Raw genomic sequence first — 25919 nt, 5'->3', positions numbered from 1 at the left:
GCTTTGGAGAAATGTCTGTTCAAATCCTTTGCCCATCTTTTAATTGGGTAATACATGTTTTATTATTGAGTTTTCATATTTCTTTGTGTATTCTGTATAGGAGTTCCTTACAGGTGAATGATTTGCAGAAATTTTCTCCCATTCTGTGGGTTGTCTTTTCACTTTCTTGCTGATTTTTTGAAGCACAGGAGTTTTGATTTTGATAATGTCAAGTTTATCTGTTTTTTTCCTTTGTTATGCTTCTAATGTCATATATAGGAAACCATCACCTAATCCAAGATCATGAAGATATAAAAATGTTTTCCTCTAAGATTTTATAATTTTAGTACTGCCGTTTAGATCTTTGATCCATTTTGATTCAATTTTTGTGCGTGGACTGAGGTAGAAGTCCAACTTCATTTTCTCACATAGGACTATCCAATTGTCCCAGTGTCATTTATTGAGAAGATCCTCTCCCCAGTGAATTGTCTTAGCATTCCTGTTGCAGATCAGCTGACTAGAGGGAAGGGGATAATGGGGTGATGTTAGTCAAAGAGTACAAAGTTTTGTTATGCAAGATGAGTGAGTTCTAGAGATCTAATGTATAGCATGATGATCATCAGTTCAGTTCAGTTCAGTCACTCAGTCATGTCCAACTCTTTGTGACCCCATGGACTGCAGCACGCCGGGTTTCCCTGTCCATCACCAACTCCTGGAGTTTGCTCAAACTCAAGTCCATTGAGTCAGTGATGCCATCCAACTATCTCATCCTCTGTCATCACCTTCTCCTCTCGCCTTTAATCTTTCCCAGCATCGGGGTCTTTTCCAGTGAGTCAGTTCTTCACATCAGGTGGCCAAAGTGTTGGAGTTTCAGCTTCAGCATCAGTCTTTGCAATGAATATTCAGGACTCATTTTCTTTAGGATTGACTGGTTTGATTTCCTTTCAGTCCAAGAGACTCTCAAGAGTTTTCTCCAATACCACAGTTCAGAAGCATCAATTCTTCGGTGCTCAGCTTTCTTTATAGTCCAAATCTCACATCCATACATGACTACTGGAAAAACCATAGCTTTGACTAGATGGACCTTTGTTGGCAAAGTAATGTCTCTGGTTTTTAATATGCTGTCTAGGTTGGTCATAACTTTTCTTCCAAGGAGTAAGCGTCTTTTAATTTCATGGTTGCAGTCACTATCTGCAGTGATTTTGGAGCCCAAGAAAATAAAGTCTGTCACTGTTTCCACTGTTTCCCCATCTATTTGCCATGAAATGATGGGACCAGATGCCATGATCTTAGTTTTCTGAATGTTGAGTTTTACGCCAACTTTTTCACTCTCCTCTTTCACTTTCATCAAGAGGCTCTTTAGTTCTTCTTCACTTTCTGCCATAAGGGTGGTGTCATCTGCATATCTGAGGTTATTGATATTTCTCCCGGCAATCTTGATTTCAGCTTGTGCTTCATCCAGCCTGGCATTTTGCATGATGTGCTCTGCATATAAGTTAAATAAGCAGGGTGACAATACACACCCTTGATGTACTCCTTTCCCAATTTGGAACTGTTCTGTTGTTCCATGTACAGTTCTAACTGTTGCTTCTTGACCTGCATACAGATTTCTCAGGAGGCAGGTCAGGTGGTCTGGTATTCCCACCTCTTGAAGAATTTTCCACAGTTTGTTCTGATCCACACAGTCAAAGGCTTTGGTGTAGTCAATAAAGCAGAAGTAGATGCTTTTCTGGAACTCTCTTGCTTTTTCAATGATCCAGTGGATGTTGGCAATTTGATCTCTGGTTCCTCTGCCTTTTGTAAATCCAGCTTGAACATCTGGAAGTTCACAGTTCACGTACTGTTGAACCCTGGCTTGGAGAATTTTGAGCATTACTTTGCTAGCATGCGAGATGAGTGCAGTTGTGCAGTAGTTTGAACATTATTTCACATTGCCTTTCTTTGGGATTGAAATGACAACTGACCTTTTCCAGTCCTGTGGCTACTGCTGAGTTTTCCAAATTTGCTAGCATATTGAGTGCAGCACTTTCACAGCATCATCTTTTAGGATTTAAAATGGCTCAACTGCAATTCTGTCACATCCACTAGCTTTGTTTGTAGTGATGCTTCTTAAGGCTCACTTGACTTTGCATTCCAGGATATCTGGTTCTAGGTCACACCATCATGGTTATCTGGATCATGAAGATCTTTTTTGTATAGGTCTTCTGTGTATTCTTACCTTCTCTTCTTAATGTCTTCTGCTTCTGTTAGGTCCATACCATTTCTGTCCTTAATTGTGCCTGGTGGCTCAGGTGGTAAAGCGTCTGCCTACAATGCAGGAGACCCGGATTTAATCCCTGGGTCAGGGAGATCTCCTGGAGAAGGAAATGGCAACCCACTCCAGTATTCTTACCTGTAAAATCCAATGGACAGAAGAGCCTGGTGAGCTACAGTCCATGGGGTCACAGAGAGTTGGACATGACTGATCAGCTTCACTTTCACTTGCATGAAATGTTCCCTTGGTATCTCTAATTTTCTTGAAGAGATCTCTAGTCTTTCCCATTGTATTATTTTCCTCTATTTCTTTGCATTGATCACTGAGGAAGGCTTTCTTCTCTCTCCTTGCTATTCTTTGGAACTCTGCATTCAAAGGGGTATATCTTTCCTTTTCTCCTTTGCCTTTAGCTTCTCTTCTTTTCTCAGCTATTTGTAAGGCCTCCTCAGACAACCATTTTGCCTTTTTGCATTTTTTTTTCTTGGGGATGGTCTTGATTACTGCCTCTTATACAGTGTCATGAACTTCCGTCCGTAATTCTTCAGGCACTCTTGTCTATCAGATCTAATCCCTTGAATCTATTTGTCACTTCCACTGTATAGTCCTAAGGGATTTGATTTAGGTCATACCTGAATCATCTAGTGGTTTTCCCTACTTTCTTCAATTTATTTATTTATTTTTTTTTTTTACTTTCTTCAATTTAAGTCTGAATTTGACAATAAGGAGTTCAGGATCTGAGCCACAGTCAGCTCCCGGTCTTGTTTTTGCTGACTGTATAGAGCTTCTCCATCTTTGGCTGCAAAGAATATAATCAGTTTGATTTCAGTATTGACCATCTGGTGATGTCCATGTGTAGAGTCTTCTCTTGTGTTGCTGGAAGAGGGATCATAGTTATATGGGTATGGTGTTGTATGGTGATCATAGGTAACAATATTGTGTACTGGAAATTTTTGAAGAGGATAAATCTCAAATGTTCTCAACACATATACATACACACAAAATGGTAACTGTGTAGAGGTGACGGAAATGTTAATTAATTAGCTTGATTGTGGTGATGTTTTCACAGTATACACATATGGCAAAACATTGTTATATACCATAAATATATACAATTTTTATTTGTCAAAGTATATCAGTAAAGCTGTTAGAAAAGAAAATCAATTGACCATAAATGTCACTTTTAATTTCTGGACTCTCATCTGTTCCATTGATTTGTATGTCTGGATGCCAATACTATAGTGTCTCAGGTACATAGTAAGCTTTGGAATCGGAATCATAAAGTATGAGTCTTCCAACTTTGTTCATTTTCAAGCTTACTGTGGGTATTGTCAATCCCTTGAATTTTGTGTGAATTTTAGAATCGGCTTGTAAATTTATGCAAAGAAACAAACTGGGATTTTGATGGGAATTGTTTTGTATCTGTAGATCAGTTTGGAAAGCGATGATAGTTAAGTCTGCTACCCTGTTAATGCAGGATGTCTTTCTGTTTATTTAGGTCATCTTTCGTTTCTTTCAACAAAAGTTTATAGTTATCAAAGGATAAGTTTTACACTTCTGTTGTTAAATGTATTTCTAAATGTTTTATTCTTTTTGCAATTGTAAATGAAATTTTAAATAATTTTTGTTTGCTCACTCCAAGTTACGGAGAAACAATTTGTTTCTGTCATAAATCTTTTATTTAAAAAAAAAAAACAAACTAACAGAAGTTTGGTAACATGTCTACCTTCTATATTCATGGGTGATGCCCAGGAAAACAGTAACTCCCTGAAATGGCCCAAGCCTTCATCTTAAATACCATCTCTACTGCTACTGCTAAGTCACTTCAGTCGTGTCCGACTCTGTGTGACCCCATAGACGGCAGCCCACCAGGCTCCCCCGTCCCTGGGATTCTCCAGGCAAGAACACTGGAGTGGGTTGCCATTTCCTTCTCCAGTGCATGAAAGTGAAAAGTGAAAGTGAAGTCGCTCAGTGGTGTCCGACTCCTAGCGACCCCATGGACTGCATCCTACCAGGCTCCTCCGTCCATGGGATTTTCCAGGCAAGAGTACTGGAGTGGAGTGTCATTGCCTTCTAAAGCTAAAGACAAAAGAAGATTTGGGGGAGCTGGGTGGGGAGGAGGCCAGTTATGGGAGGTAAACAAGGGTAACTTTGTTTTGTAGAGTTAAGTTGTTATGTAAATTCAGGTCTTTGTCTCTCCTTTGATAGAAGTTTCTAGAGGTTTAGTGCTGAACCTCTTCTCTTCCTGGTACAGATGGAGATTTATCTCATAATGTAAATATCTCTTACAAAAGGTAACTTCTCAGTTTTTAGAGCTTCCTCTGTGTCTGCTGTTTCATCTGTTTTGTTTTTATTTTGATTGAAGTATCGTTGATTTACAGTGTTGTGTTCGTTTCAGATGTACATCGATGTGAATCAGTTATGCATATACATATGTCTGCTCTTTGAGATCCTTTTCCTATATAGGTCATTACAGGGTATTGAGTAGAGTTTCCTGTGCTGTATACAGTAGGTCCTTATTGGTTATCTATTTTATATATAGCAGTGTGTATATTAATCCTAGTCTTTCAGTCCCACCACCCCAGGTACAGATCTTGTATCTTTTAATGTCACTGAGGTCGTTTATGAGTTCTGCTAGTTTTTTTAGTGGATTCATTAGGATTTTCTATATACAGGATCCTGTCATCTGCTAATAGAGAGTTTTACTGCTTTCTTTCCATCTGGATGCCTTTCATTTCATCTTCTTGCCTACTGTGATTAGGTTCTCCACTAAAATATTGAATAGAAATGGCCAGAGTGGCAATTCTTGTCTTCTTCCTGGTCTTAGGGGAAAGCATCCACCCTTTCACCAGTAAGTATGATGTCAGCTTGGGGATTTTGTAGGTGCCCCTTATCAGGTAAGGAAGTTCTGTTCTGTTCTTTTTTTTTTTTTTTAAGTACATTTATCTTCACCTACCCCAAATTCACCTGGCAAGTCTTGTACATATAACAAATGATCAATATATACATAATGGGTTTAAGTATTTTTAAGGTAGTCGAAATCTCCCAAAGAATGAAGAAATGTGTCATGTAATAAACGCTTTCTTTCATTTTCTCTTCTCACAGAAATGATCCTGTCCTCTTAAATTAGGTATTTGTTTCATGTTAAATAATGAGATGTTTGTAATGAAGTGATATACTAAAAAAATAGGTATATGTGGTCGTCATCTCTGACTCTTTGCGACCCCATGGACTGTAGCCTGTCAGGCTTCTCTGTTCATGGGATTTTTCAGGCAAGAATATTGGAGTGGGTTGCTTTCCATTTCCAGGGGATCTTCCTGACTCAGGGATTGAACCCAGGGAGAATCCCATGGGCAAAGGAGCCTGGTGGGCTACAGTCATTGGGGTTGCAAAAGTGTCAGATATGACTGAGCTACATTTTTCTGTATTTTTTAAAAATTGGTAATTATTTCTCAATGCAGTTCTGCTCTGTTTTTCAGATTTATACTATGGTGGGGAAGCTTTCTCCGTAGAGCAGCCACAGTCTTTTACTTGTCCCTATTGTGGAAAAATGGGCTATACGGAGACATCTCTTCAAGAACATGTTACTTCTGAACACGCAGAAACATCAACAGAAGTGGTAAGTGAAACAGTCTAAATCGTCCGGTAAAGTACATTGTTTCTAACACAAAGATAGAGCTCTGTCACTATGTTCTGCCTCCTGCTAAGTGTACTGTTACTGTTTGCATGATAATTGTTAAAATTATCTCTTAACAGCAACTTTTACACATCCTGGGAAGCTGCATGTGTACAAGATAGTGCCCCCTTCTTGTCCCCACTAGCCTTTCTTTCCCTGTTGCTGCTAAAAGCACAGTGTGGCATCTTAACCAAATTCAGGAGCCTTTAGTAGATGCTTGGTGAAAAGGCTTAAAAAACCCTGACTTGAAACACACATCTCTCTCTCTTTTTTAAAAAAATTTACTTATTTATCTATGGCTGTGCTGTGTCTCTGTGGCTGCACGAGCCTTTCTCTGGTTGCAGCGAGCAGGGGCTACTCTCTAGTTGGGGTCCTTGGACTCCTCAGTGCAGTGGCTTCTCTTGTTGTGGAGCATGGCCTTGAGGGCTCGCAGGCTTCAGTAGTTGCAATGCGTGAGCCTAATAGTTGGCACCTCCTGGGCTCTAGAGCACAGGGCCAGTAGTTGTAGAGCATGGGCTTAGTTGCTCCATGGCATGTGGGATTTCCCAGTCCAGGGATCAAACCCGTGTCTCCTGCATTGGCAGGTGGATTCTTTACCACTGAGTCACCAGGGAAGCCCAGCACATGGCTTTTTATAGTATTCTTGCTACCTGGTTGATTTCTCTTCTGTAAGGAAACATTCATAAGAAAATTTTAAAATCTTTAGTCACATATTAAGTAGTAATCCACTGTTACATCTCACTGTAATATATCATTGACCTTACTTGGTTTTCATTAGACCATATCTCTTGTTTCTTAGGTCAAAGCTTTGAGCCCCTAGAAGTTCCTCCTACTTTGATCTTTGCCAGTGGCCAGGGACTCAGAATAACACACCGAGTCTTGCCTTGAAAACATTGTAGATATTTTACCTAACATCTGAGTCAGCATATTTCCAACTTCAAGAAATGATGTGTCACCCCCAAAGAGTCCACTTCCCTCATTTCCCATTGGTACCAGTAGAGTAAGCCAGGAGAGCTGGGCGTATGGGATGGGACTTGGAGAGCTTGGGCATAAACAGCTGCACCCTGCTTCAGTGCAGAAACCCCTGAACGTACTCAGAACAAATTAAGTGAAACTTAAAGGCGGAACCTGATGTTTGAGCTCAGCCAGAGCCCCTCTGGGTTGTAGAGTCCCTACTTAGCTGCTGTCGTATCCCATCTCTGCTACAGCCCTGCTGTTACAGCTGTGAGGTTCACTCTTATTGCCACGTACACTGTTAATTTGATGTTAAAGTTGTTATAAGGTTTATAGTCCAAACAGTTCGTAAATTTCCATTATGTAGTTCTCAAATCAAATTTTCCTAACAGCTCATAAGTGCTCTCATCTACACATTGCGGAACCTCAGAACACTATTGTCACATTTGACTTAATTTGTTCTTTTTATTCTGCAAAGGTGATTTTGCTTCCTTCTGGAACAGTCCTAGATAACAATGGGAAGAATGATGATTTGACTGTGTGTCTACCCTGGTTACACGGAAAAGTTGGAATAATTTCTCTTTGGTTTAAATTCTCTTGTATTTGAATATTTATTTATCATAATAAGGCAGAGTTTCCCAGTTGTAAACCAGGCATTCTTAAAATCATTGTCTTAGCCAATAGACCCTAGTATTGTACTGTACTTTCATCACCCCACTGGGACAGGACAATGTGTCCATTTTCCATATCTAAAATTGGAGAGTCCAGTGAAAATTCAAGTCCTCTCTATGAATGAAAAATTGTTCATTTTTAAAAATGAGAATTAACCACCAGCAGCTTTGCCTTTATTTTTCCAGAAAGTAAATACAATTTATTTATAGTCCTTTGTACCTGGCTGATACACGTAGTTTGAAAATTAAATACCATCTACACATAGGTTTTGTGCTCTGTCTCTCATAAGTTGTATTCAATTATATGCCTTGCTTTAGTTCCCCAACTTTGGGAACATAGCTCAAGGCAGTGGCCATACTACTTTTTCATATTCGTATTTGTGGAATACTCTAAGGATTTCTCCCTCCTCATCAGCTCTTAGTCTGCATGAACCCTGCATCTACCTCTGTTCCCATTCATAGAATACCAGACATTTCAAAGTGAAAAGTAACAAGCAGACAAGAATCTTTGGTACGAGCATGCTTGATTCTTTGAACCAAGTAGGTCATGTCCCAGATCCAGGGCTGCGTTCAGCAGGTGTACCACATGTGGCATACTGCCAGGGGTCTGTGCTTAAGGATCACTGCTGATAACATGCCAGTTAAGTATTTTGAATGCCTCTAGGTATATATGTGAAGCATGTTATGAGCTCTGATGTGTTACAGTTACATGTAAATATCCACCTGATTTTACTATATGTCCCCTCTCAACACCCTCCCTTCCTCTGTTTTGCCAAGTCATGGTAAACAGACATTTTTGAATTCTGGAGTTCAGTAGTGACTCATGTCATTCTGGTAGGTAAGGGATTAAGAGTCACATAATAACTGTATCTCCTTTTCTATTCCTGCTCATATTTTTCTTTCTACATGCTCAAAGTGCTGTCCTTCTTTGCCCGTGCATTTACTGCACCGATCCTCTGCACCACCAGCTTGTACCGTCCCCTGGGACCTCACTCCTCTAACCATCCTCCCTTTGGAACTTTTAGGGGCAGGAGGGTATATCACTGTAAATGTTACTGTCATCATTAGTGAGTGTTCATTACTGCCTGGCACAGCTAATACGAAAGTCTATGGAAGGTTAATAGCTTTGTAGTCATCTGTATTTTTGCCTCATTTTTTTCAACTTGGGACTCTAAGGCCCTCACCTAAGATTCCCCTCCCTTCTTAAGGTTAATTTCCAATTACTTGAGCTTTTGATGTGAGGATATGGAGGCTTCTTCAAAACTAGATATCATGAAAAACAACACGACGTAGAATGCATAGTGAAGCTGATTAAAATTTTTCAAGCGGATTGGGTATAATCTCAAGAGTCTTTTTATAAACACCAAATCTGATAAACAGTGTGATTTTTGAAGTTAAGGGCAAGTTCTTAAAACCCCTCATAGTTATGAAATCAGGTAGATTGGGACAACTAACTAGTTTTTGGTTGTGGGAAGAAGTAGGAACGGAAGTAGTACGTAGTTATCAAAATCTATCAGCTGGTAGTAGAAGTGAGCCCTGGAGGTGAAATGGGAGTGCAAACATGAAGAATCTGCTGAGGAGGTGGCCATGGAGTGTGCAAGAAACGTGGTAGGAAAGCCTGGAACATAAAAACGTTAAGCGTGATTCCTGGTAATTTCTTAAGTCTCACATTTGCTGACTGGCACTGCAGCTTATCAGAAAGCCTTCAGGAATTTTTATTGTTGTTTTTTAAGTGAAAAGTACCTTTACCTCTGATTAATGATATATAATTAATATTTCAGTTCTTTATTTAATAAATTCTTGCAATTTTATGTTAAGAATGTTACATTTTAAAAGGTAAAAGCACTTTTGGGTTCACCAAAGTTTTCTTCTCACTTCTAGAAATCTGTGTTGCAGTGTATTGCGCTGTTCATAGCCACATCAGTTCTCTAGTATTCCCTGCTGCAAGCTTTTCACTTTCTGATTTTCATTTGGTTTACTCTTTGTTTTCTTCATCTCCAGAAAGGAGCATAGGGCAGTCTCCTGCTTTGAGGTCCTCTTTCATCCATGCAGGTGATTCAGCCCCTCCCATTTTAGTAAAGACCTAGATGTTTTTGTAATAATAGCATGGTTGTATTGTGTTCCATTTATACCAGTTTGATTAAACAATAAAATAAAAGTCAAGGAAAAAGAATGATTTTAGAAATTCTCCATAATCAGACTTTAGACAATTTTATTCTTTTGGAGAAACATGATGACGTAAAAGGTCTTTTAAACCTTTTTTTAGTGAGTCAGAATAATCTGTTTTAGCTGATAATTTATTTAATATTTAGACAATTGAATGTCAATTAAAAGGAATCATAGAGCACAGAATAGAAATTACCCTCATCATTGTGGCATTTTGTGTATAAACAGTTAGATGCATTTGATTCCTAATATTAGATGAAATAAACTGCAAACCGAAATAATGTGACAGATATGGTTTATACATCAGGGCTATGAGAAGTTACATATTTTTTAGTTGTATATGGGACTTTTAAATTTTGACCATCAATGTAGCATTTCATTGAAAGACCATTTTAATATGTAGACATATAGAGCTGGTAACTTCCCAACACAGGTATTTCCTTATTAGGAGCAGTAATAGTGATGTAAGCCATAATTTTTACAAACCTGCTGATACAATCTTGTACATTTTCTTAAATATTATAATTGACTATTTACTCTTATAAGCAGGTAATCAAGAAAAATAAGCATTTAAAAGCCAAATACACTTTGTTTTAAAAATAGGCTGTTTTTAAACTGTTACTGCTTGTGTAGTCTGCTTTTCTGTGAACTAACCATGGTATTTTATTGAATTAACATAGGACTTGAAAAATACCTCTGCTGCAGGCAGCTATCTTGCTGCTGCTCAGCTGCACTTAGACAGGTTACAGAAGACTGGTATTTGGTACTTTTACCATTTGTGCTTTTCATTCCCTTTGATGCAGAACACTTTCTATTTTATAAATCACTTTTTTCTATCTCTAGTATTTGGCTAACTGCACGTTTTTAATAATAGTTATTTTGAGCACATTTACTTGTTTAAAATCAGACAGTAGTAATATTCTCGGTTATTAAGGGTGGTATCTTTTTGCCTTTTCATACTGTTCATGGACTTCTCAAAGCAAAAAATTTGGAAAACTGCTCAGCAGTGGCCACAGGACTCGGAAAGGTTAATTTTCATTCCAGTCCTAAAGACGGGCAATGCCAAAGACTGTTCAAACTACCACACAATTGCACTCATCTCACATGCTAGCAAAGTACTGCTTAAAATTTTGCAAGCTAGGCTTCAGCAGCTAGCTGAACCACAAACTCCTAGATGTTCAAGCTGGATTTAGAAAAGGCAGAGGAACCAGAAATCAAATTGCCAGCATCTGTTGGATCATCGAAAAAGCAAGAGAATTCCAGAAAAACATATAGTTCTGCTTCATTGACTACGCTAAAGCCTTTGACTGTGTGGATCACAATAAACTATGGACAGTTCTTCAAGAGACAGGAATACCAGACCACCTTACCTGCCTCCTGAGAAACGTGTATGCAGATCTTGCAACTGTTAGAACCAGTCATGGAACAATGGACTGGTTGTTCGAAAAGGAGTACATCAAGGCTATATATTGTCACCCTACTTATTTATTTAACTTATATGCAAAGTATATCATGTGAAATGCTAGGCTGGTTGAGGCACAAGGTGGAATCAAGATTGCCAGGAGAAATACCAATAACATCAGATATGCAGATGACAGCAACCTTATGGCAAAAGCAAAGAGGAACTGAAGAGCCTCTTGATGAAAGTGAAAGAGGAGAGTGAAAAGGCTGGCTTAAAACTCGACATTCAAAAACGAACATTCAAAAACGAAGATCATGGCATCTGGTCCCATCACTTCATGGCAAATAAATGGGCAAATAGTGGAAACAGTGTCAGACTATTTTCTTGGGTTCCAAAATCACTGCAGATGGTGACTGTAGCCATGAAATTAAAAGATACTTGCTCCTTGGAAGAAAAGCTATGGTCAACCTAGACAGCATATTAAAAAGCAGAGACATTACTTTGCCAACAAAGGTCGATCTAGTCAAGACTATGGTTTTTCCAGTAGTCATGTATGGAGGTAAAGGTTGGACCATAAAGAAGACTGAACGTCGAAGAATTGATGCTTTTGGACTGTGGAGGAGACTCTTGAGAGTCCCTTGGACTGCAAGGAGATCAAACCAGTTAATCCTAAAGGAAATCAACCCTGAATATTCATTGAAAGGACTGATGCTGAAGCTGAAAATCCAATACTTTGGCCACCTGATGTGAAGAACTGACTCATTAGAAAAGACCAGGATGTTGGGAAAGATTGAAGGCGGGAGGAGAAGGGGACGACAGAGGACCAGATGGTTGGATGGAATCACTGACTCAATGGACATGAGTTTGAGCAAGCTCCAGGAGATGGTGAAGGACTGGAAGCCTGATGTGCTGCCATCCATGGGTCGCAGAGTCAGACACAACTGAGTGACTGAACAACAACAAATGGTGATATAGCCATTGGTTTCCCAGTAGATTTTTGAGTTGATATTGATAGCAGGGAAGGAAATGATAGGAGGTGCGTTGGGGATTCTAGGTTGTTCGAGGATAATTCTATTTATATGGGTGTCATGGTATTTTAAAAGATGTTTCTATGAGAAATTAGTTCCTTTAGGTGATGTGAAAACCAGAAGGGCAGTCTTTTAAAATATTGTGAGAATCAGATGATGATAGCTTTTCCAAGAAAGTGTTGTGCCTAGTATTTCAGAATATGTGGTTACTGTGGGTAGGTTTTTTTTGCTCTGTACCTTCCTCTGTGTTGAAATAAACTCCCATAGGGGAGATGAGTAGGCTGTTTGCAGAATGGGAGAAGCACCCAGTATGAAGGGGAGTGCTGGGAAGAGAGCAGTGCACGTAGAGACATTAGTTTTGAGTTTTTTTCCTTTGGCCACTGATTTGATTTCTTCTTTGTCCTGTGAAACCCTGGTTTGTCTAGTTCAGTGTCCAGACAGCTAACTTCAAGGTAGTGCCTAGTAATGGAGCTTCTTTTCGGAAAGCATGCATAAAAATGTGTAGAAAGTGTGGTATAATTAAAGATGGGAGCCCCCTGACAGCTGTTGGCAAATTGTAAGGTAACTTGGAAGTTTCTTAAGCCCTTTTCCACTTTGTCTCTTCTTCTCCTGGTACCCCTTCTTTTCCCATTGTGCTCCTCAGGTTAAAAAAAAAAGAAAACTGGTTAAGAAAATTACTTTAAGATGCCAATCTTGGTATTCACAGCTGAGGTGGTTTTTTTCCAGGAAATCCTACCAGACTCAGCCTTATTGACATCATTAAGCTCTGGAGAAGAGGAGCCCACAGAGCTTCTGTCATTGTCAGACTCTAGTTTAAACTCATTATAAGCAGTATAATCCCTAACTAACTTAGGTAGAGTCATTTGTGAGTTTTCACTAAAATTGTCTCTGGCTTTGGGTGCAGCCTTCCCTGTACCTGTCCCCCTATGGCTCGAAGGTACTTTCCAACACCACTTAACAACACAAGATGCCTCTTTCCTTTTCTTTCTCTAAGCCTGCAGGTGAAGGATGGATGAAAACAGTAAAGCTTTGTGTTGTTCAGTTGCTAAGTCATGTCCGACTCTGCGACCCCGTGGACTGTAGCCCATCAGGTTCCTCTCTCCAGGAATTTTCGAGGCAAGAGTACCTGAGTGGGTTGCCATTTCCTTCTCCAGGGATCTTCCCAACCCAGGGATCAAACTCAAGTCTCCTGTATAGGCAGGTGAATTCTTTATCACTGACACCGAGGAAGCAACAGTCAAGCTTACATTGGGGTTTTTTTTCTCTAAGTGTTCATGGGCATAATTGCTCACATTCAGGGTGACCTGTGAACAGGATAAAGAAATGGGACTGCTCTGACCACTTTGGAATTATTTTTCATTATGGCTAAATTGATGTTTTTTCAAGTTTTATGAGTTCCCAACACATCAGTATACACATTGGATTTAAATTTATGTCAGGAAACATGTTTGAAACCAAAACTTTAATTATTTAGTACTTTTAAACCATAGATAAAAATGTAAAGGAAAACAGGAATTTTTATGTTTAACAACAACTCCCTAACATTCTAAATGCTGCTCTTTGGAAGCAGGCAACAGTCCCAACCCAAGCATTAAAATGGGAAAATAGAACTGAGGAGAAAAATAAATTCAGTACGAAGTAGCTCATACTTAATTATGAGTTAATTTGAGTGTTCCAGTGCAACAATAGGAAGTGAGATTATGATTGAGTTAAACAGTGTGCTCCCTCAGCTCTTGAAAGACCCTGTATCTGTGTTGGACAGATGGCTAAGGTGCATGTAGCTACAAGCTAGATGCTTCTAGAGAAGGGCCCAGAGGGTTATTGCCCATGTAGCACAGATTTTCTACTTTTTGAATCTTCTCAAAGCAAAACTTCACCCTTCGGTCTTATTTTCATTATATATGCAGGTTTGATCAGATAAACTACTTTTAAGTTGGCAAGAAAGCCAAAACCCTGGAGTTATCAGTTAGCCTTAGCAGTTGTTAACTCAGTAGAATGTCAATTCTGGCTTTTTGTATGAGGATTAAAATGTAATGCATGTAAGGGGTTTTGTGTGTCATGGTTTTAAATTCTAACAGCTTCTCGAGGATCATCACTTTTCAGTAAAAGAAACTTCGTTAAAAACACCCCCACTGACTTCCCTGGTGGTCCAGTGGTTAAGACTCTGTGCTCCCAGTGAGGGAACCAGAGTTCAATTCCTGGTTGGGAAACTAAATCCCACATGTATCAGTGAAGATCCTGCACAGAACAGTGAAGATCCTGCACAATCAAATAAATAAAAACAAAACCAGAAACACCCCCATTGTACTGCAGATGACCAGAAAATCTGCTTTACAGAATAAGCCTAGGTTATTTCTAGAGGTGAATTTAAGAGCCCCTTAAAAAGGAAGACACGAATTGTGTCCCAGACGTGCTGCTCAACTGCTTAGTCGTGTCTGACTCTTTGCGATCCCATGGGCTGTAGCCTGCCAGGCTCCTGTGTCCATGGGGATTCTCCAGGCAAAAATACTGGAGTGGATTGTCATGCTCTTCTCCAGGGGATCTTCCCAGCCCAGGGATCAAACCTCTGTCTCTTATATCTCCTGCATTGGCAGATGAATTCTTTACCACTATCACCACCTGGGAAGCCCCAGACATAAATTGTACCTAAATATTTACTCAGTAAATACATAAGTAGTTAATCCATGTAGCAAAACTATACAGTATAACAAATATAACCTGTCAGAACTTCAACTTTACCTGCTTATCTGGACTTGACAGCATAAGTCCTTTAACTTAATGGAAATTAGGACCCAGTTGAAAAGAGCAGCACAGAAAGAAGTGTGCTTATTGCACTTCAAGAGTTGCCCCTATCTTAAATGACACACATAAGGCTTTACTTAAATGTTTTATTTGAATTTATGACATTTTTTGTTTAAAAAATGGAAGACCCACACCAACTTTTAAAAGAGGCTGTTTTTGTAAATGTCCTTTAGACACCTGGTTTGGAACTGAGAGCATGATAAGCATATAAGTTGGCAGAACACATCAAGTGGTGAACTTTGTTTTTTGTTTTTTTCATGAAGTGAACTTTGATTTCAAAGCTAGCTTGGGAAGGCCTAAGTAACCTTATGCTAGAAAGTTAGTGTAGTATTAACACAGGAGAATTATGTGTTCTTCTTGTCTGATTACTGGAAGGAAAAAGCACATTCACATAAAGAAGAAATAAGCAGAGCTTTTCTGCAGACAGTAGAGTTATGGCAACAGACAGCTTCTTCACTGCACTTTGATTTTGCTTTAGAACTTGTCAATCCTCAGGGACAAGGGTATTGTGATCTTTTCAACCATGATTAACTTCATAAGTTGACTCACAGCTGTAGTAAAGGAATGAAGAATGGAAAAGGAGTTGACAGGGAAACGTGGAGTAGGGGCTGCAGAGGGCCTTGTGTAAGAAAAAGTGGGGGTGCCTGAGCAAAAATTAACTGAGTTGTTAGCTCTAATTGAGGAAACCGATAGAACACAGTATTTACTCCACTTCTTTGCCCCCAGACGGATAATGTTAGAAGAAAGGCTGTTCTAGGTCATGCCTGGGTCGGTTATTAAGGACAGCTTGGACAGGGAAGCATTTGTTGGTCGTACTTAAGACCCTGTATGTCCTTGTATGTTCTCAGTGTGTCTCTCCAAGCATTAACCAGGAACATTGCTTCTAATACGTCATGTGAAGTAACGCTTTTTGAAGTCATCAGATTCTGGGAATATAAAGCATGATGGCTGTCAGCATGAAAGTGAAAATGAAGTTGCTCAGTCGTGTCTGATTCTTTGCAACTCCATGCATTGCAGCCTAAGCGGCTCCTCTGTCCAAGGGATTTTCCAGGCGAGAATATTGGAGTGGGTTGTCATTTCCTTCTCCAGGAGATCTTCCTGACCCAGGGATCAAACCCGGGTCTCCTGCATTGTAGGCAGACGCTTTACCGTCTGAGCCACCAGGGAAGTCTGTCAGCGTAGTAAACTTAAAACAGGACCTCTACCCACATGCACCTTACGGCATGTCTAAAAAGCAAACTGGCTTTTCTGACACAACTGGAGAAAAATGCCAAAAGGAGTCAGGATTTTGTGAATTGAGGTAGCCCTTGAGAATGGGTGTTATTTCAAAAAGTGGACAGAATGGGAAGGAATGGCATTACTCGGAGGGAAGAGGCATGAACCAGGATTCAGTGATAGAAAGAACATGGTAGGTGGAGAGGATAGAAAGTCATCGATTGTTGCGGACTGGGGTGGGAAACAAAATCAAATGCGCCAAATGGGGCCAGATAGTGGAGAACCTTTAAAACCAGAGTGTTTGTCCACCTGGTCTGGTGGACAGTGAGTAGGAGTGCTTGCCCCAGTACCCAGGAATGGCCTTTTTCCATCCTCAGGCCATCTCAGCTCTCAGTTGGGAAGGGAAGGGTAGTAGGCTTTGAGTGATTCTGTAGTTCTTTTGAAACATGATGAACTTAAACATAATGATTATATAGATGAGCATGAATCCAGAAAGGGTAGAATTTACCTCGAAGCGTTTGCTCCCTGTTACAGGAGCATAGTCATCAGAGAAATGATGCCTCAGACATCCAGTGTCATCAGAAAGTAATAGTAGAAGATGAGGTAGGGAAATCACAGCCTTTGAACCTGTATTCTCAAAAGGGAAATGTTTCTCATGGATCTAAAATTAGAACAGACAAAGAAATCAAGCTTTTGATCCAGAAACCTAGTCAAGAAGTGCTGATTGCCAAGGTGGTTATTTCACTTAAGGCATTTGCTGTTGAGAAGAAGGATGGTGTCCCAGGATCTGAGATGAAGGGCAGAGTCAAGGGGTCTGGGAAGATGGTGCATCAAAGTGGATCGTCCTGCTGGTGAAGAAGCAACCTGGCTCCTCAGCAGGTGCTGAGTGATTTAGTGAAAGACCAATTTCTCTAATGCTGCAGTCTAGGTTCCAGGTTTTATGCTGGATCATAAGCAGTTTTTTTTAATGCATTTTTCTGTAGCAGGAAACAAAACCGGCAAAAAAACATATTGTGAAGTCTATCCAAAAAAGGGGAGGGAGAGAGGAAGAGAACTCACCACATCTTAGGAACTTAACTCTTCCTCTCTTGTTTTAAAGCACTGAACAGAGCCAGACAGAGAACACCATCTGGAGGGGGTGTTCCAATTCAAGAAAGAGGCTGGGGGAAATCCAAACTTGATTTAGACTGGTTGCTAATTGTAGTGGGGGCTGGCTTAAAAACAAGCTGATTTTATATTTTTTTTATGCACATAACCTGTCATAGGGAAAAAGGTTTTGTAAGTTCAGTAGTGACTTATAGCATTTTACCTAATGACTTCAGGAGGTGTGTTCTAGACACTGGTCACACAGGTGACCACCCATATTAAGGATCTGCACTGACTGGTTGCTCGCTGGCCATCATGCACTGGGACCATATGGAAAAATGGAAACTCTGTTACGTTTTTGGCTGGAGTCTTACCTCAGCACATTGGTAAAGGCTCCCACAGGTGCTGCAGATAAAAAGCAGGACTGATAGTGACTCTCAGTGGCAGGATGAAGCAGAGGGGAAATACTCGAGGGAAAGCAAAGACTGAGAATATCAAGGACATCTGTGAATAAGGAGGTGGGCGGGTAGCAGGGGACAACATTTGGTGTTTCACACAACAGGGTAAAGTATTATTTTGCAATACCATTGTATATTTAAGCAGTGTTTACCAAGCTTTCTAACTGTAAACTAACTGGGATCCTTCTCAAAATACAGATTCTCAAACCTAGAATCACTTTCTAGGCAGGGGTCTAGGAAACTCTATTTTTAACAAATGCTCCAGGTGAATGATATCCTTAGCCAAGTTTAGGAAACACTTAGGCCAATTCAGTCAGCCTTAATGTCAGCAAATTGTTGTGATTTTTAAAAAATTGTATTTTATTAAAGTATAGTTGATTTACAGTGTTAATTGTCATAATTTTCAGTTAATGTAAATTAATGGACTTTTCTTGTCCTAATGATAGGTACTTTTGTATCATGTGGCAGTAGAAATATGATAAATATCAGCGTTGACAGACTCATAATTTTAGGGTCAGTAGTTTATCTTTTGTGTGAATTTTGCCTGTCTTGTAAAAAATATTAGGTGCTGTCTTGGGGAAGTAAAGATGCACTCAGAGATATGCTGCATTCGTGCCCCTGGGTGCACTGTGGCATCTGCCTCTTTCCATTCTCACCTCATCTCTGTTCCTCCTGCCCCACTTCACTCTTGTTTTTCCCTCTTCCTCTTGTTCCCTGCATTGTCTCAGAAAGTACAACCTTGAGTTACCAAAGTTTTTCTCCTGAAACATGAGTTCACTTGCTCAGCATAAAATCTAAAAACTTGCAAGGTGGCCTCTGGTCCCATCAACACTTCATTTTCCTTTCCAGGTCCTCATTTGAGTTAACTTCGTGTGACCCAGGGGTGGCACCATGTTCCATTTGGTTCTCATCTAGTCTCCTGATTCTCCTGTGCCAGCTGCCGAGCTAGGTGGCCCTTCCACCCCAGTGCTTCTTTACCCCAGATTACTAGGAAGTATTTGTTTCTGTTTTATTGCTCTCTAGATGGAGCGGTCTGTATACCTTCATCCTGCCTTACCCCTATAGTAAAATCTAAAAGATTCGAAGTCACAGAACTGAAATTCACAGACAGTAGTATATAGAAGGATCTTGATTTTTCTTTATGTTTTACATCTCTAACTCAAGGGTGCTTTTCTAGTTTGCAGGAGATTATCAGTCTTACTAGGACATTCCTAGTATGTTTGGTATCTGTGCTTCCCTATTCTGTCTTCCTTCCAGGAATGCATGTTCTCAAGGAGACTTTTCTCAGCTCAGTCCATTTACTTTCATCATCAGAGGACTGCAACTTCTGTAGCTGTCTTCTTTGTGCAGTTCAGGTTATGCGTAGATTTTATCCAAAGACCAATCTAAAGGGAAGTACCTTAGAAGGAAGATGCCTTCCTTTGTTTTCTGTTTGGATAAAAATCTTATACTTGCAACTGGAGATTGTTTTTGCTTGTCTAAACCATGTCGATCTTTTTGCTTTTAACAAATCTGGTCACAGTTCCCACAAAGAAAGAAATCACACTGTCCTGCATTTCTCAGAGTTTACAATCTATAGACAAGGCAGAAACATGTGAAAAGTAAAATAAGTATATCAGACTCTACCCCACAGTGTCACACAGCACAGGAAGCTACACAGTAAAAGCCAACTTTCTGGTAAGGAGAGAGTTGATTATCTATAAACATAAACAGATCCAGTTGCTTTTCTCTCTGACACAGAAAAAACGACCATCTTTCTGGCATCTTCTGGAAAAAGCATAAGCGTGTCTGTCTGCTTCTTTCTCTCCTTTGCCTCAGAGGTACATCCCATCGTGACCTCTCTTGTTCTTTTGCACACGTCCGTGCTTCAGTGTTTTTTTCTTGAGCATCTTTAAGTCTTCTTGAGGCTGTTTCTCAGAGTCCTGAGGCAGATCATCAGGACAGCTGACTGTTTGCACTTTAGGAGGAACTGGATCACAGTGGTCTCCAGGACTTCCGATTTCTAGTCATTAGAGACAGGGATTTGTGTTCACTCAGGCTCTAGGAATCAGACTAGTTTGTCTTCCCCCATATCCTACTACTGTCTTTTCAGGTCTCACCTTTCTCCTGCCATCTCCTCTCCTTTGCCTCTGTAAGCAGTGAGCCTACAGTAAGGTCAGTCAGGTGCCTGGTTTTACTCCCAGTGAAAGTACTTAGGCATATGACATATACAATGGCAAGGTTGAATCTTGTATCCTGCCCTCAGCTCCCCTGTCCCTAGAGGGGCACAGGCCAAAACCTTCCACCGTCCAGGTCCTGGGGCTCCCTTTGGTTGTGCTCCTTAGCTCAGACCTTCCTTCTTGGCTCTGTTCTTTGAGATTGAAGTTCATACTTCAGGGCTTGGCTTCCACTTTTAGGCCATCATCTGTCCAGTTGGATTTCTGAAAAAGTAAGGGCTTCAACCCTGAAAGTTCCACATTCTTTCTGTCCTTTCCTTCTGCCTCCTATTTCACCATCTCTGTTGAAACTGCTGTTTCAGAAACTACACTCCCAACCTCTCAAGCCTCCTCTGCTCTGACCACAAGCTTTTGTCCTGCCTCCCATCCCTCTGGGAAATAAAGTTCTAAAAATTATCTTTACCCCCTTTCCCCTCTTAGAAGTCCCATTCAGAATTAATAGAGCATATTTGCATATTATCAGTTGTCATTGTCTGTCTTACTGTACCTCATTCAGAGTGTTTAAGTTTGTGCAGTTGCATTTTTAATAAGAGCTGTGCTGTCTTGTTTGGTGATTATCCCTCGAGTCTAGGTTACTTTAGGGAAGATTATGTCTCAGCGTTTACCAGTCAGTTGGGACTTAGACATGAACGTGCACTAAATGGCACACTGAAAAACTTTTTTATGGAAAATAGTTTGCTAGACCATGCAGACGAATTTGCCAGAGCTCCAATTTGACCTGTGTGTTTAGAATTGTCTGTCTGACCCCGACAAATGGTCTGCTTCAGTGGAAAGTCACCACATTCAGGCCTGTGGCTCTTGTTCAGCCTCCACGCTGTACACTAGTTCAGGATCTGCTGTATTTTTGCCTGGTTAAAACCTGGTCAGGGTAAAAATTACAATAAAATATTCATCCAGAAAGATACCTGATCAATGTTCATCGATAAGTAAATCTGCTTTCTCTGCTTTCATTTCAGATTTGTCCAATATGTGCAGCGTTACCTGGAGGCGATCCTAATCATGTCACGGATGACTTTGCAGCTCATCTTACACTTGAACACAGAGCCCCTAGAGATTTAATATCCTTTTGAGATGCAACAAGGGAAAAAGTTGTTTGCAACATCTGTCATTGTGATGACTTTTAAGGGCAGTATTCCCAGGGACAAAACTAACCTCCAAATTATCTTAGTTGATTTGACATTTTCCTAAAAGTGATACGGCGTTGAGGTGCGATTTCTTACTTCTCTTTTTCCACGCTGTGACCATTACATGAAAAGTGGTCAGTAAGTGAAATGCACTTGCTCATTATCTTCAGTTCTTTGCCATCAGGTTTATTATTTTTTTAAGACAATTTGACCAGGTTACAAGTCTTCAGGAGGGTGTTTTCATACAAAAGTGGAAAATGCTAATCCAAATTAAAATCTAGTTAGTTCATTAACTGTGTGGATGATACACTTGCTCGCCATCTGTATTCTCTGTTGCCATAGTCTCTTATAGGCTGGGTGGTGGGCAGGTGTGCCCCGTGGGGCTTCCTGCCCATCTGAGTAGGGCAGCATAAGGTCAGATCCAGTTCTAAATTTCTTTCCCGCTTTGATTTCTGCTTCTCCTCCCAAGCCAGTCTCATGATGGTTCCTGACAGTATTCTCTATACTCTGCAAGAGATTACTGGCCCACCAGAGTACATTTATTTGTAGACTCAGTGCTTCTGGTTTCAAGTTATGAATTGTCTTTCTAAAATTATCACCTATTAGGGCTGTGTGCTCTTGGGAAGGTTTTAGTGTTCATTGCAGTCTAAAGCAATCAAGAGCTAATCACAGCCTTTCTTTCTGCCAGACTCCATTCTGATACCTTTGCTTGCCTCCTGGCAATCATAAGACAACCTTAGACTTGGTGTTCCTGTCCTTCAGCTCTCAGCCCTTGATCACAGAACATAATTTTCTTATTAGAAATTTGACCCTTTAGAGTTTGGGGGAAGATAAGTGGAAACTAATGGAAAGCTTCCCTGGTGGCTCAGACGGTAAAGAATCTGCCTGCAATGCAGGAGACCGGGGTTCCATCCCTGGATCAGGAAGATCCCTTGGAGGAGGGAAATGGCAGCCCACTCCAGTATTCTTGCCTGGAGAATCTCAACAGAGGAGCCTGGCAGGCTGCAGTCCATGAGGTGGTAGAGAATTGGACATGACTGAATGACTAACACTTTCACTTTCAAGTGGAAACTAATGGAAAGATAAAGCTATGGAACCTTCCTGAGAAATGAGAAGATCAGCCTGGTCTGAGCCAGTCTGGGGCAAGTACTGAATGAACAGAGGAGCCCACTCTTCCTCTCTGCTAAGTGCAGGGGACACTGAAAGCAAAATGAAGAAAGCAGTGCTTACATGAAAATCCAAATGGGCCAAGAATACTTTTAGCCTGTTAGTTACTTCGCATTTTGTATAAAAGAATTCTATAACAATACCCAAAAGAGTTACAACTTGATCTATTCTTCACTCCATCTTCGTGGAGTAGCTAGGCAAAAAATTTTAAAAAACCATGCCATTATCCTGCACTTCTCCAGCAGGTTCAAGGACCTCTAGTGAAATCAGCATCCATTCAGTAGAATGTCCCATGTCATCCACAACCATCTTTTGTAGATGTGTATGAGTCTTTCATTACCAAGAAAAAATAAATTATGTAAAAATGAGAATAAGAGAAGTCAAATGCTGCATTTTAGATTACTAGCAACTATTATTTTTAAATTCTAGAAAGTAAAATGTTGGCATAGCAGTTTTCCTGGAAATACAACTAATTTGTCAAGTTCTTCAAGTGCCACTATGTGATAATTTTGTTTGACATGAGAGAGTGACTTGTTTCTAAGCCTCTTTGTAACCAGGCTTTTTTTTTTTTTTCCCCACTTTGGTAGAACTCTTCCTAAAGTGTACTTTTTATTTTTTTTAATTCTTTATTTATTTGGCAGGACTTCCCTGATATTGGAAAAGAATCTGCCTGCAATACAGGAGACTCCGGTTGTGTTGGGCTCAGTAGTTGCAGTGTGGGCTTAGTTGTCCTGAGGCATGTGGAATCTTAGTTCCCCAACCAGATATCGAACCTGTGTCCCCTGCACTCCAAGGCAGATTCTTAACCACTGGACCACCACGGAAATCCCTAAAGTGTACTTTTTATACTTTTACAAATAAAGTGTGATGATCATAACATCACTTTCTGTAGAGCCCAAGCCTATGTCATGAATACCATGAAAGAGTGTGCATTATGGCTGCCCACCCTGTCCCCACATGACTCCTGAACTGGGAATCCAGCACAAAAGTTAGCCTGCCTTGTGTAGCTGTTCTGTTGGCTGCTTTTTTTGTTTGTGTTTGGGGAATTTTTTTTTTTAATTGGTGTGTAGTTGATTTACAATGTTGTGTTAGTTTCTGCTGAATAACAAAGTAAATCAGTTACACATATAGCCCCTCTTTTTTAGAATTCTTTTCCTATATATTGACAGCTTCAAAAGAAAATCTCTTCTGCTGTAACATGTGGCTCCCCCAGCCCCCTCTCTCCCTCCTCCTTGTACACTCACACTTGCCTGTGTCGAGACACAGTGTTGTCCTCACGAGTTTTGGCTGCTGTTTGCTCCTCGGGACTTTGTTCAGTTTAACTCACACACATGTGTGTAAGATGGTTTGACTTCTTGTTAAATGTGCTGTTAACTCTCTGTGTGTCCACTTAACACAAGAAATTCAAATCTGGTTTTCTGCTTGACAGCAGTATTGGAAAAACGCACACACACACACACACATTGACAGATTAAAACCGATAGCTGAAGGGAATCTTTGAGTCCTGAATTTAAATTATTTGCACTATTCCTTTCTCGTTACAGATGGTCACTGAGATTTGATTAGCCTGTATATTAGCACAGCTCTCACCAGATATAAAAGCTGATGGTTGTTATTTGTGGTTACTGTGATAAGAACGTATGTGGGTAAGGGAATAGTCCCCTTTGGGTATCTGACCAGGTGGCACCTTTCACCTTGTCAGGGGATATTAATTCTGGCCCTTGTAGTTGGAACCTAGGAAGAAACTTCTTCCCGTCTGGAGAAACTTTTTTTTCTCTTTGAAAACACACATACATATACAATATAGACACACAGTATACACATACATTGCTTTATATTCCAGTGTTCATTTTTAGAGTTAATAGCCTTTATAGACATAGTTGTGCCATTTGTATTCCTAAATGTGCTGTTTTAAAATGCGTACAATTTGGGAAATCTGCATGCTTATCTTGGAAGGGCTCGAGTGACTTCTTTTATATATGTATTTTATTGTTACTATGAAATACCCGAGTCCTTTTCTTAACCTTGGAGTTATGATGAGTCGAGCGGTGTCCGACATGTACGTAGAATGTTTCACCCTGGCCGGGGGTTAGGAGGTCCTCGTGCGCGCAGATCAAACATGCACTTTACTAGCAGTTCTACTGGTGGACTTTCTTCTTCTCAGAGTTCATATTCTCCAAGCAATAGGGAAGCCATGGATCCTATAGCTGGTAAGTTAGTTTCACATCCTTAAAGGAAATGGCCGGGGATGGGGGGCTTCCTTTAAATTTGGGGAGTAGGATTTATATTCTCAGTCTCTCATCACCCTCCTGTATTCCTTGACAAAATTCCCTGAAATTCTACAAGTGTAAGATATGTTTAAAGTAGACCATGTAGAGAATTCCCTGGTGGTCCAGTGGTTAGGATTTGGTACTCTCACTTCTGAGGGCCCAGATTCGATCCCTGGTCAGGAAACTAAGATCCTACAAGCCACATAGCAAAAAAATAAAAATATTTTTAAAGTCGAGTAGACCACGTAAAGTAGTTCATATTATTCTGGCATTTCTTTAAGTACTTAGAGGTTTAAAATGATAAGGAATGTCTCTGTTCTATTTGTGACCTCCAATGAAACCCAAGAAAATCATAGAAGATTTCAGAGTTGAAAGACCTCCAGAATTCTGTGGTTCAACCTCCTTCATAAGCACACAGATAAGAAAACTAATTGACAAGACTAAAGAAATAAGCTCTTCTCATGGAATGAAGTCAAGTAGGAATGTTTTGTACTTGTCTTAATTTGAGAATTATATTGTTATGAAACATTTATATTCTAATAGCTTGGGAAAGTCTTACTTAAAAAAAATCATTTGAACAGGTAATTTGTACCTGGATCTAATGCATGGCCCACCTGGACAACCAGCAGCAGAGCACAAAGTTTGACAGTCAAAATGTCAGAAGTTGTTGTAGCCTGAGACCCTGAAAGACATAGCCAGGCATTAAGAGTCCAGGAGCCTGTGCAAGACCAAAATGTGTGCACACAGTGGAATTTGTACCTGAAACGTGCCGAATGTAAATCTGTCACCAAAAGTAGGAACAGTGTTACTCATAGAATCTTCTTTAAATTATGAGATATTCAGTGTAAAATCTAATCCCAAATGTGCTTTGGGCATTTGGATGTACAAGAAGCCCCAGAAAAACTTGAGTTTGGGGGATTTTAAAAAACACTGCTTCATCCAAAAGGAATATATTTACCTGCTGTCTTTGGTAGCAGGCTCTAAACATTAAGTGATTTCTGGGGGCAAAATTCAAAAATGAGACATTTTCTGTATTCAGTTTTTTTCTGTCAGTGAAAATTATATTAGTGATGGACTGTATGAAAAAACGGTGTTAAGAACCTCAGAGATTAAACAACAGTGAGCAGTAAGGCAGAAACCTGCCCTGGAATTGAGTTTTAATGATGAAAAGCTTTGCCAGCCTGAGAATGTCCAAAAGGCAGCCATCAGCTCCACACAAGCCATTGGGAGAAGGCAGGTGCTGCACCTCCCTTAGCTGAGAGGCTCCCAGTGAGCACAGCCTTGTGCAAACAGGAGTCAAAATAAAACAGGCTATGCGGTTGAGAGCCAGTCAGCTTCAGCGGTCATCACTGCAGCAGTGCCCTGCGACTCAGAGAGCAGTCCCAAAAAGTTCGAGAGAAAGAAGGCAGAGCGAGCACAGTGAGAAATGATGCCGATCTCTCCTTTGGATTTAA

The 25919-nt window shown here is 40.2% G+C and overlaps 1 protein-coding gene across 1 annotated transcript in view; it reads left to right on the top strand.

Moving 5' to 3' along the window:
- The window catches only part of KCMF1 (potassium channel modulatory factor 1), a 77454-nt gene that overhangs the window by 46004 nt on the left and 5531 nt on the right, over nucleotides 1-25919 (top strand). The window contains exons 3-5 of the mRNA NM_001076275.1: nucleotides 5710-5849; nucleotides 20861-20962; nucleotides 24231-24405. Coding sequence (NP_001069743.1) covers nucleotides 5710-5849; nucleotides 20861-20962; nucleotides 24231-24405 — 417 coding nt within the window. The remainder of the gene's footprint in view (nucleotides 1-5709; nucleotides 5850-20860; nucleotides 20963-24230; nucleotides 24406-25919) is intronic.

The sequence above is a fragment of the Bos taurus genome, chromosome 11 (genome assembly GCF_002263795.3).
Source record: "Bos taurus isolate L1 Dominette 01449 registration number 42190680 breed Hereford chromosome 11, ARS-UCD2.0, whole genome shotgun sequence".
Classification (NCBI taxonomy): Eukaryota; Metazoa; Chordata; class Mammalia; order Artiodactyla; family Bovidae; genus Bos; species Bos taurus.
This window is presented reverse-complemented; position numbering and strand designations above follow the sequence as displayed.